Source organism: Eschrichtius robustus, chromosome 7 (genome assembly GCF_028021215.1).
Source record: "Eschrichtius robustus isolate mEscRob2 chromosome 7, mEscRob2.pri, whole genome shotgun sequence".
NCBI classification, from domain to species: domain Eukaryota; kingdom Metazoa; phylum Chordata; class Mammalia; order Artiodactyla; family Eschrichtiidae; genus Eschrichtius; species Eschrichtius robustus.
The window spans coordinates 104,637,752-104,650,347 of record NC_090830.1 but is presented as its reverse complement, the minus strand read 5'-3'; the positions used below and the strand labels follow the sequence as shown (position 1 = coordinate 104,650,347).

The window sequence follows — 12,596 nt, the reverse complement described above, 5'->3', positions numbered from 1 at the left end:
TTAACCTGAGCATTACTGGACAGCCTCCAGGGTCTGCTTCCTTTTGTGTCATATAGTCATCCTCCAGAGCATTTGATAGCTTTTCCCGAGTTTTTTCACTTTCTCTCTCAGAACCGAGTTTAAAGTTTTCTTGTTCCAGAGGGCAAGTCCACTGCCAAATGAATGCTCCAGTCTTCACAAGTTGTAATCAATCCCTTGTTCATTATTCTGATTCATGGGCTGTCATTCAGGGAAACCAGAGCCATCTATGTAATAAACTTCCAAAATCAAGCATCTCATGGAAGAGAAGATGGAATACCACCTCTCTACCCCGGAATTCTACTTCCTAACGTGTTTTTCAGAGGTCTCCCTGAGAATCAATCCATTCATTCTTTGAAAAATCAACAGGAATAGAAGCAATTTCTATGACTGACTCTTAGCTGGCTCTGTCATGTATTGAATGAATGCCCTTAAGAAACATCACATACCCTTCATGTGGCCATGTGCGTTCTGTATACACCGCACATACCCCTCATAAGGGATTTTCAAATAGCCAACATGTATCACTTCTTCTAGATACAATAACAGAACTCTTTCATCTGTTAAACCCTATGATTCTTCTGTATGTTTCTGTCGAACATATTCTTATTTAGCATGTTTTCTAGAACTGCTAGTGGTCAGTGGCAGCTAGGCCAGATCAGGAACACCTTAAACTGGAAGATTAGTCAGTCATTCTAACAGATAGGTGAGTCAGATTGCTTATGATATCTACCCTGAAGCAAGTGAGAAAGCCAAGTCTAGCTAGCCAGGTAGAGTATTTTATCTAGAATGAATAAGGAATAGATGGTGGTTCAGACAGTCAGGCATTGAAATGGAGGAGGTCCAACGATGGGCAGGTGTTTGGAACACAGAGATCAGGATTCTGAAAATTAATGGGTGTTCAGCAGAGGGAAGTTTTGACTGCAAGTAGTGGGCTTTCAGCCGTGAGACCGACATTCAGAGGCTAGAACCTAACCTCTGGGAGGACAAGTGAGAACAAGCAGGAACAACATGAACCTAGTTATTTGAATTGGGACATAAAGAAGAAGTGAAACCAATAACAGGACAGACTGCATGGCAAGCCTTCCAAGCTATTGGCCCAGCACTCTATCTGCAAGATTCAAAGTAGGATTGGTCCCAGCCTGGGGTTGAGGCTGCTAGTGAGAGTGAAATGATTCCAACTTCGATAGTTAAAAGGCAGCAGAGGCAGAACTGTCCGTGACGATCCGCACAGGGACAGAAGCTCCACTGGTACAGAGCTCCTTTCGCTCCTCTACTTGTAATCTTTTGACATTATTTTACCTCTACCTTCCCTCCCTGAACTTTTTTTCCTTCTGACTTCTCTTCCGTGCTCTTTCTACTACCCTAGCAGAGAAAGATAGAGATGTTTTCTTGGTCTTGTTCCTGTCTCCCCTAGCAGCAGGAAGGCCAGTGTACATGTAGTACATACAGTTGATGGTGGTGTCTGGCAGGAAAAAAAAATAACAGAGTACAAACTTAGCAAGTTATAATGAAAGTGTGTTTTTAATTTTTTTTGGATCTCTGAATGAGCCAACAAATTTTCTTATCCATTCTTGTAACCCTGGGGCCTGAGCTGTTCCTGGGAAGGAGTACTTTGTTGTGCTTTTTTAAGGACAGTTTTTCAACTGACCTGGTTCCACTTTTTTCCATAGCTACTCTTCTTTTACGATTTTAGTCAATAGCATTCATAACAAGAATCTTTCTTGCAAGCAGCTTTTCATACCAAAAACGATGGGCTATAACCAAAGGATAAAAGAGAGTATGATCAAAGACTTCTATACATACATTGCCGTTTCAGCTAGGCCTCATAGGACTTACAGGGTTGTAGAGGCCCAACACATTCTTGGATATTATTTATATTTTCGTGAGTCAGATTCTATAAATTTATGTATACAACATGAGTTTATAGGTTTTTTTTCCATCTGTCTCTAGGGTTGCAATAGTTTCCAAATCTTTTGAAGGAAAAACTGATCGCACAGAAGAGTGGTACGGAACCCAGTACAAACAAGAAGCTGTGCCAGATGAAGTCATTAAGGTAGGGTTAACCCATCTGTGAATAAGCTGATGTGTGAGGGACACACGAGAATATGAGCTCCCTAGATCAACCAATTCACGGCCCAAAGTGTGGAGAGTGATGGCCCAGCACTGCCTGTACCATCCCCAGAGGAGTGAACAGGGAGGTGGAGAGCTGGAGCTTAGGTTTTGCGTGAAGAAATGGTACTGTAGCCACCTTCTCGTCTGTCTGTCAGACCAGCAGGGCTGTAAAGCAGACTCCAAGTCTCATGCTGTCAAAGATCAATGAAGTCCAAAGTACACAGGGTTGCAAAGGCACCAAGACAGGCAGGAAGAGATGGAAATAGAGAACCTGAAAGACAGATGCAAGGGCTGAGAGCTCACGATCTTGCTGTGAACACAGGTGGGGAGCAATGTCTGGGATTCATACCATCTTCACTTTAGGAGGGGCTGTATTTTATGCCTCATATTGTATCGTTGCTCTTATTGTCAACATAGGGTCATTATGATTTGTTTCAAAACAGGTATGTATAGATAGTATGTTACCCCATTCATCAGGAGTCAGGATTTTGTTTGTGAGTCTTATCTACTTGTCTGGTACTTTTTCTTTTTTGGTTCTCATTGGCTGTGTAGCTTTGAGACTGTGTCCTTTATTCATGGGGAGACACCAGAAAGCCTTGCTCTGACTAAGTTCTAGTTAAACTTGGGTAATGGATATTTCTTAAATGTACCAGGGTAATGACGATACAGAAAAAAGTAGTTTAAGAAAGAAAAATTATTACTGGTACTTTTCTGACATACTCACAGCACATAAGGAGATGACTGAAGCCCTTTAGTATGTGAAAATGTCCATCTTACTAAACTGTGAGGAAAGCTGATCTCCCATGAATTAGTGCTGGGTGTGAACTAACCCTCAAACAAGAGAAAACCCCTGTTCACCAAATTCTGACCATGACAAACCTGCCCCAAATGGGAATTTAAACAAATTGATCTGGAAGCTCAGCAGTGAAATTACTTGCTAAGTGTTTACCAGTCCCTACAATTCAGCCATACTGGGGATTTAAGTTGCTACATATAAATAATATGGCCAACATCCCCACCATCCCAGTGCCAAAAGACACAAATGCAGGGACCAAAATAGAACTACAAGAGCTGCAAGGCTGTGCCACATGAGCTGGAGACCAAATTACTGAACCCAGAATCATTGGCAGTTGGTTGCTTTTTTTTTTTAAATAATGAAAAGTCTTATAAATCAGAGTTCATCAATCGTGGTCTGATCTGCCTCACTTAGCTTTTGGAAGTAGCCCATGGAACAGATCCAACCTGCAGGTTGTGTCAATCCTGTTCCACAATCCAGATTTAAATCTCAACTTTGTCCTTAACCTTATGCTTGAAATATTGGTCCACTTGAAAATGCATGTGGTCGTCTGGGAGAGAAGTAGACCAGGCCTTTAGAAGTGCTGAAGTCAAAGAAGCCCCCTTTAACCTCGTTTTCAAGCCATACATGCAAGTAATTTAGTGTAGCTGAAAGTTTAACTCTTTTAAATGACCTGTTGTCTAGCAGTTGTGGGTATTTATCTCTGTGCAGATTATTCTCCATTCTTTAAAGAGCTGGAGCAAACATGATCTTCATATGGACCAGTTAGCCTGAGTTCCACAGTCTCAGATTGTTCCTTCACCTCAACTGGTCATTTTAGACATGTGTAAAGAGGAAAGATAGATAAGTGTAAAACCTTGATTAGTTCCAGAGACTCCAATTCAAGTTTCGTGAAAAGTCATTGATAGATCTTGGGAGTAGCCTTTTTATATATGATGGAAGAGAATGCTGTGTGACATTTATTCTCTTATTATTTGCCTAGATATTAAGCAATGTGACTGTTTTAAACTCTTAAATCAGATTCTAATTGCTTTTGTGTGTGTGTGTGTGTTTTTTCACTATTCATCCAGAAATGGCAAAATGCTGATCTGAATGGGAAATTTAAACTTCCAACGAAGAATGAATTTATTCCTACAGATTTTGAGATTTTATCATTAGAAAAAGAAGCAACACCATACCCTTCCCTTATTAAGGTAATATGTTAATCATTGATATTAAATTTAGGGGACAGGCCTATTACATAGAAGGGACTAGAGAGATGGTTTCTTGCATTTGGTACTATGTTGATTTGCGGGGCTCACACCCTATAGATAACAGAAAAGTTGCAGAGAGAATAACTACAAGAAATATTAAAAGGCTAGACATTTTAAAACAAACAAAACTACTCTACAGCATAGAATCTAGGGAATTGTTTTCTTTGCAGACAATAAAATAGTAAGTCTGGAATGTAACTACAAGTCTATTGAAAGCGGACTTTTTTCCATGTTCACTGAAGGCCCAATAAGGAAGTAGATTTATGCTGCATCATGAAAGTTAGAGATAAGAAAGAATCTCTAAAGCCTGGAAGAGAGCATATCCAGGGGAAGCTGTTGGATTTCCTGCCCTTAAAAACAATTCTTTCTCATTTTGGCAGAGCGCTATATGAAGTTAATGGAGTTATAAGCCAGTGGGAAGAATGACTGAGAAGGGGGTTTTCTTTTTCAGAATGTTCTTTTCATGTCATTATTTCACACCTTGGGTAGATTGTGTAGAAAAATGGATCAAATTATTACAGCACATCCTTTTTTCTAAACTTTAAAACTAACTCTTTCTAAGCTTACCACCATAGACAGACATCTTTCTTTCCCTTTTCTTCAAATGACCTAACATTCAGATTAACTCAATGAGATGAGAATTAGTGTTTAGGACTATGAAATTTAATTTATCTCAAGCAACTAGATTATTAATGAGACAATCATTTTTCTTTAAAAATGACATTTTAATGAGTTATAGGTTAGGTTATTCAAAGAGAAAGCTTATTTACTTCTCTTATTTTTATTTTTTGTTTGTTTTAAATAGGCCATCTAAGCATAAACTAAGGAGAACATTAAACCATTTATATCTCTTGTCAGAGTTTCAAGGTAGTTTCAAGTGAACTTTAAGACTTTTTTTTTTTTAATTTATTTGGCTGCGTCAGGTCTTAGTTGTGGTATGTGGGATCTTCTTTGCGGCATGCGGGATCTTCCGTTGCGGTGTGTGGGCTCTTTGTTGCAGCGCGTGGGCTTCTCTCTAGTTGTGGCATGCGGCCTCCAGAGTGCATGGACTCTGTAGTTGCGGCACACGGGCTCTCTAGTTGTGACGCGCAGGCTCAGTAGTTGCGGCACACAGGCTTAATTGCCCCACGGCATGTGGGGTCTTAGTTCCCCAACCAGGGATCGAACCCGCATGCCCTGCATTGGAAGGCGAATTCTTAACCACTGGACCACCAGGGAAGTCCCTAAGACTTTTTAAAATATAGTATGAATGAGTGAGTGGAGAGGCAAAGGAGTGGCTTATTTGTTCATCCTTGGCTGTGTTAGTTATCCGTTGCGGTATAACAAATTACTCTAAAATTCAGCAGTTTAAAACCACAAACACTTATTTTATCTCATGCAGTTTCCAAGGGACAGGAATGTGGAAGTAGCTTAGTTGGGTAGTTCTGGCTGAGGGTCTCTCAGGTTATGGTCAAGCTGTGGGCTGGGACTTTGGTCATGTGAAGGCTCAACTAAGGCTGGAGGATTCTATTCCAAGTTCAGTTGTGTGGCTTTGGGCAGACCTTAGTTCTTCGGTACATGGGCCTCTCCATAGAGTAGCGTGACATGGCAGCTGGCTTACCCCAAAGTGAGTGATCCAAGAGGGAAAATGAGTGATCAAGGTGGAAGTCACAGTGTCTTTTATAATCTAATCTCAGAAGTGTCGTGTCATCACGTCTGCCATAATCTGTTGGTCAGACAGAGACCAACCCTGGTCCAGTGCAGGAGGGAGGACCACACAAGGGTGTGAATTCCAGCAGGCAGGGATCCGTGTGGCCCACTTTGGTGGCTGGCTGCCACACACCCACCCCCCAAGGACTCCTGCATCCAGAAAGACAGGGACAGGACAGTTGGTATTGGCTTCACCTGTCTGTCTCTTCCTCCACTGTCTCCCCATCTCTTTGACCCAGGGTGCTGTTAAGAGGGTGATTTCTCTCTACTACTGGAATCACCAGTCATCTCTCCAGCTTCCCACCAGCTGACCCTCTGAGTATGCTTCAAGTCCATGGGTCAGCAGTCTCTCCAGAACAAAGCTCAGCTATTGCCTCTGTCCTCCTCCTCTTGAAGAGTGATTTGATTGAAGATTTTTGCCGAATGTGCCTGTATTTCCCTAAACATACTGTTTCTCCATCACAGGATACAGCTATGAGCAAACTCTGGTTCAAACAAGATGATAAGTTTTTCTTGCCCAAGGCCTGTCTCAACTTTGAATTTTTCAGGTACGTAAAATGAATCTAGCTACAAAGCTTCCTATGAAAATCAACAATTACATTTCTGAAAGTTTTCTTTGCTTCCTTAAGGACCTATGTCTGGAAATAAAAGGAATTAGAGTTTTTTAGCCTAGACAAAGGAAGGCTGCTCCTTCCTGTTAAGGGAAGGCTGTAGACTCACCAGAAGTTTCACTGAAGAAAGATTAAATAATTTGGGGTGTTTTTTTTTGTTGTGGTTTTGGTTTTGTATTCCTGGAACTTGCCCAGAAGAAGAGGTAGTAGTTAATAAATGATCTTGAATCCCTTCCAGCCCTTTAATTGTCTGGAGCCCTCAGATATTGCTTTCTCTATTCCTGGCTTGGTAGAAGATGTTTAATAAAATTTATGAATAATGCTACTGTTACAATGATTTCTCAGTATAAATCTTTAGTTTATCTCTGTCTCATTTTATTTGTGTGATAATGTTATCACTCAATTCAAATTTTACTTTGTGAGTTTGCACTCTATAATTTTATATTTCTAAAATTCAGTGGTCTGTGTTTATAAAATAAACCTATCATTTTTTAATAATGTTCAATATAATGATCAACTTTTTCATTAATTTTTATTTGATTTGCTTGGCATGAAATTAAAGCTGGATGTGTTTTAAATGTTTTAGAAAAGAGAAAAAGAATCTCTTAAGTAGGAAGTTAATAGTTCACGAACAAGTATGTTGAGATTGTAGAGATGTAAACATTATTTATAACATGAGATTCATAAATTATCTAGAGCTGCACTGAGATTGTTGGTGTTGTTTTTTGCTTGTTTGTTTGTTTACATCAAACATGGGCTTTCTGATTATGGCTTACTGTTGGTAGAGAGCATTACAAAGCTGGTTTTATTTTTTGATAGTTCAGGGTGATATTTTTAACACTCTAAGCAGCTTGTCACACTTTCCCATCTGGCTTCTATGATTTGGCTTCAGAATACCTTTTGAGAGACCATTTGACGTGTTTGTGTTCTCTAAACTGCCTAGCATAGTTCTCAGAATTTAAAATGTCTGCTTCCCACCAATCCCTCTCCGTGTTCTGGTCTCTCTAGAGGCAAACACTATTAGGTTTCTTGTACGTTCTTAAATAAATTTTCTGTTTGTGTATATCCTTTTAATCTTTTCAGAAATAGGATAATATTATGCATATGTACAGTTTTTAAAACTCTGTGATCCATATTTAAGCATATAACATCTGGTTACAAAATAATATGTTTTAAATTAACAAGTGAACCAGGATTTAAGCATTCCACTTGAATCATGTTCTCTTTTAAAAGTTGGTTTAGGACCCTCTCCAATTCACCAGCATAGCTGCTGTGGATGCAGCATTTTAGGACACTTCTTGGAATTGCGTTCTGAGCTTGATCCATATGACTTTGAACTCCCACATTTGTTTTTTTCTAGCTTTTCACTTCCACCTAAGGGTGCCTGTGGGGATGAGCCCTTTCAAGGACTCTCTTTTGTTTTGCTGCTTTTGTGAGTTGTGCTAGTAAGTTTCTGAACTGCTTCCTTCTATTTGACTAAAGAAGGAAGTCTTCATCATGTATAATACTTAAAAAATTAAATGACAGAGTGTTATTTAGATTTGCCAGGTGGAGAATGTGTAGCTTTAGAATTTTCTCTTTGATTTTAATTCTCTGTAGCTAAGCATTTTACCCCTATTTTTACTTAATTATCAGTTTTTGATAAAATTTCTGGCTCTGATGTCAGTGTGTTGGTTATATTTACTGTGCTATAGATAGAGTGAAACTTTTAATTTGCTGCCAAACAAACCAAGCCACGAGGCTACCTCAGGTCCTTTGTACTGGCTGTTTCCTCAGCCTGGAAAGTTCTCCACCCAGATATCCCCAGGGCTTGCTCCTTTGCTTCCTTCAGGTCTGGACCCAGATGTCACCTTTCAGAGTGGCCTTGATTAATAATTAGTAAGAATTTTAATAATAACAATTTAATTTATTAATAATAATTTTATGTAAATTAGCAGTCTTCCTGTCCCACCACCACTACCCATCACTCCTATTCCTCTTACCCTGCATAATTTTTCTCCATAACACTATCACCACCTGATGTATCATATTTAAATGTATCATTTGTCTCTTCCAACTAGGCTCTAAACTCTGTGAAGTCAGGGACTCTGCCTGATTTGTTCCTTCTTTATTCCCAGTACCTAGAGAAGTGCCTAGCACTGTAGTGAGAATGTAGTACATATTTGTTGAATGAAGGAATCTTTTACTTCTCATAAAGGTAAGCAGTGTCACATAGTCAGATGAATAGGTCATTTGACTTAAATCTGAATTCTAACTCTGCTGCTACTAGCCCAGGTGACATGAGGAAAATGATGCTTCTTATTTGGGAAATGAAGATTTAAGTTAGGTCATCTCTGTGGTCCCCTTTAGCTCTTGCACTCTGTAATTATTTCCTCTCTTTTGTTGCTCTTTCTCACTTAAAAATTTTCCTGTTTTAATATTTTTTCCTAGTTCTGGCTGTAGTTGTATGATGGATATTATCAATTACTTTACTGACGGTGTTCCAGTCTCTTGGCTTGGGAGGAAACTCAGAGATAAGCTAACATTTTCACAGGTCTTAGTTTTTGTCTTTCACGTCTCAGTTTTTCCCTTTTAAGTTTATATAATCATAGCACACAAACTTCTCAATCTCATCCTCCTGTCCCCCAAGGGTATGGCTTGCTTAGAGGGGGAAAGAGGACATGCACGTGCTGTATCAGCTCTATCAGCCATGCCTTGTCCTATTAGCCTAAATGTAGGCATGCGTTTTGGCCTGTTCCTCCTCCTTACCTACCCAGTGTTTCCAACTTGTCAGTTCTACCACGCCATCTGGGGTAAGCAATTCCTTCTCCCTCTTCACCACTACCAGCACACATGGCATATTTCAAGCTTCTTTTTTAAACATCTTGTTTTTTTTCCTCATGAGAAGAGTCAGATTCAGGAATTAAAAGTGTATCTTCAGGAAGTTATTTTAACCCCTGTTCAGTTCCTTGATCCATCTCGAAAGGCCATATCACATTGGGAAGTAATAAATCAGCTATTTTACTGTCAACATTTTCTTCCAGCCCATTTGCTTATGTGGACCCCTTGCACTGTAACATGGCCTATTTGTACCTTGAGCTCCTCAAAGACTCACTCAACGAGTATGCATATGCAGCAGAGCTAGCAGGCTTGAGCTATGACCTCCAAAATACCATCTATGGGATGTATGTAAGTACCCACGTCTTAGAGCCTTCCACTCATCAACATTTTTTATATTGATTTGCTGGAAGCATTTTTGATTGAGGGTGTGAGTTTAATTTCTTTTTTTTGTGACTAATCATATTTTCGCATCATTTAATTTTTAAGTTAGCTCTTACTCTTAAGTATTCAGCAATATACCATTCATATTATGCAAATTTTCCTTGATTTCTTTTTTTTTTTAAACATCTTTCATCAGACTGTCATATTTTTCTCCTCAAAACAAAATTGGACCCTGATTTAGGTTTAGCTCTCTCCCATTCTGTATCTGAAGTCTTGGTCTTTGACAACAGAGAATGAAGTCTTCCTGCCATTGTAAAACAAGGTTGGCCTATACTATTTCCCTAGAAATTCAGATCATGAGGCTGCATATTCATACTCTTCGGTCATGTTTCTTCATTACCATGCCACTGCTTGAGGTATCAAAGCATTTCTTTTGTTTTTCTTTTTGTTAGTCGCTACATTTATGCTGATCCTCTCCATTGCAACATGACATACCTGTTTATCAGGTTATTGAAGGATGATTTAAAAGAGTATACATATGCAGCACGCCTCTCAGGTTTGAGCTATGGCATTGCATCAGGAATGAATGCAATACTTGTAAGTAAAATGAACACGAAAGAAAAGGCGTCACACCGTTTAAGCATTATGTTGAGCTTGGGAAAACTATTAACTTCTGCATTTTAAAACAAGAAGATTGATGGTTTTTTCCTTGCACCTTTTTAATGATTGAAGAACTCAAGTTAGTATTAGTTCCACTAACAAATGATTTAGTAGAGTTTAGTGCATCTTGTGAACATGTATTTGTGCTACATTTATTTGCATGTTCCTCTGCTTGAAATGTTTAATATATTAATCCTGAAAGCATGTTGTTCTTTCCATGTATTTGAATATATTAACATCTGTAAGTGAAAGATACCCATAGTTACTGTTGTGGTGCTGAATTTTACTTATGAGCTTCTTTATTTCTGCTGACAGTAGTAGAAAGTTCCTGTGTTCAAACACGTCTGACATTTTCATTTAATTTATTTTGTAGCATGTATCATTAACTACTTTTAAGTGTGTTTTAAGATAAACATTAAATGCATCCCAAGAAATAACTAAATCCTTTCTCTTGAAACCGTTTCTGTTATGTTTCCAAACTTATATCTCATTTCCAAATTAACATCCCTCTTCTGGCACACATTCATCTTCACTTTTCTTAAAAATATATTGTATGTTTTCATAACAACTAAAATGAGAGCATGCACTGTGTACTCTTTCTGTACAAAAGGTTTTAGGGTTTTTAAATTTTATTGATTTTGCAGTGACTTTTTTTCTTCATACAAGTAACTTTTCTGGTAGTTTTTGTTTCACGTATAAGAATGTATATAACCTAACCATTCTCAGAGTCCAGGGAAATTTGAAGCTCAGAGATCAAAATAAAATCCAAATAGAAAAGTAATAATCTATGGTTTATTTTTTGCTGTTGAATTTTAGTAGCATATCACCATTAAAATAAATAATTTTTAATTTGTGACAAAATGGGCTTTCTGCTAGTTGTCAGTCTAGTTCCCACGGTACATGATGTGCTTTCCATGGGCAGTGACCTTCACTCCTGCTGAGATTCTTGCCTATCAATTTTCATAAGGTAGAGGCGTCCAGAGATACTCTAGTTGCAGTGTATCCTCTACTTCTGTGGGTGCCACCATGTGGCAATATAATAGTAGGAAATGTGATAATAGGCTTCCCCTGCTTTTCAAAATGTTATGCTTTCAGAAACTATTAAAGTCAATTGTCCTAAGGCAAAATCCAGACAGTACATAGAGTGTATCCTTACTTCACATCTGTTTTGCCACTGGCTTTTGGTACATCAGCAGAACTCATCAAACAAGCAAGTAGTGAGACCTATGGACCATTATTGGGCAACATTGAACAAGAAAAGTGGCAAAATGCCATATAATACAAAATTGGGGCTTCCTGATTTCTTAAAAGATGATTTTTTAAAATATTTAAATATAAACAATTTGGGGACGTATCCAGTAGTTGGCTAGGTAACCCTCCCCTCTGATTTTTACCTTCTTAACACAACTATAAAAATCTTAAGCCTGCCATTCTTTAGAAATTCTTTTTGAAGGTTAAATTTAGAACACATTCTATAATTAATTTTGATTTAATGAGAACTTGAATTTTGATGATATATAGTGTGTACTGCCATAGTTTGGCACCAGGTAGGTTTTCCTGCTATTGTTTTTGTTTAGGAAAAGCATATGCTTTAGGATATTAGTAAATAAAGATGGTCAATGTTATCTTCCTAAGTGTTGAACTATATTTATGAGAAATTAAATTTATTTAATTTCTTGTTTTATTTTTATTTTGATACACCTGGTTTGGGGATTTTCTACATGTTTTAAAGTCAAATTGAAGGTGTTTCATGTTAATTTTAGACTTTTAATATCCTGAACTCTTTCCATAGCTCTCGGTGAAAGGTTATAATGACAAGCAGCCAATTTTGCTAAAGAAGATCATTGAGAAAATGGCTACCTTTGAGATTGATGAAAAAAGATTTGAAATTATCAAGGAGGCAGTAAGTTTTCTCAACTTATTTTTATAATTTATTTTTTTATTCATAAGGTGATATTGCCACATTATGAACATTTTTGAAAAAGAGGCGAGGAGGAAAAGAAGCATTCATAACCCTGTGGCAGTCATTTTATCCTATCTTTGCTAAATCCTATACTCTGTCCAGAAGGAAAGCCTGGGAGACTCTGGTGGACACCTGGCCCCCTTCTCCGTAGGCCCTAAGAGCTAGGATAGCACTGACTTTCAGAGAGGAGCCTGAGGTAGACCTAGCGGCTTTCAGGGACTCCTTGAAGGTTTCATCCAGCCTCCATTTAAGAAGAACACTCCAGGGCTTCCCTGGTGGCTCAGTGGTTA

The 12,596-nt window shown here is 38.4% G+C and overlaps 1 protein-coding gene across 4 annotated transcripts in view; it reads left to right on the top strand.

The window, feature by feature from the left end:
• IDE (insulin degrading enzyme) overlaps nt 1–12,596 on the top strand; it is a 111,553-nt gene that overhangs the window by 79,079 nt on the left and 19,878 nt on the right. For 3 of the 4 annotated variants that reach the window (XM_068548210.1, XM_068548208.1, XM_068548209.1), the window contains 5 exons: nt 1,972–2,074; nt 4,000–4,122; nt 6,337–6,419; nt 9,506–9,650; nt 12,136–12,246. In XM_068548210.1, the coding sequence (XP_068404311.1) occupies nt 1,972–2,074; nt 4,000–4,122; nt 6,337–6,419; nt 9,506–9,650; nt 12,136–12,246 (565 nt within the window). Of the gene's footprint in view, nt 1–1,971; nt 2,075–3,999; nt 4,123–6,336; nt 6,420–9,505; nt 9,651–10,135; nt 10,281–12,135; nt 12,247–12,596 lie in introns of all 4 variants that reach the window. The other variant, XM_068548211.1, reaches the window with a different exon arrangement.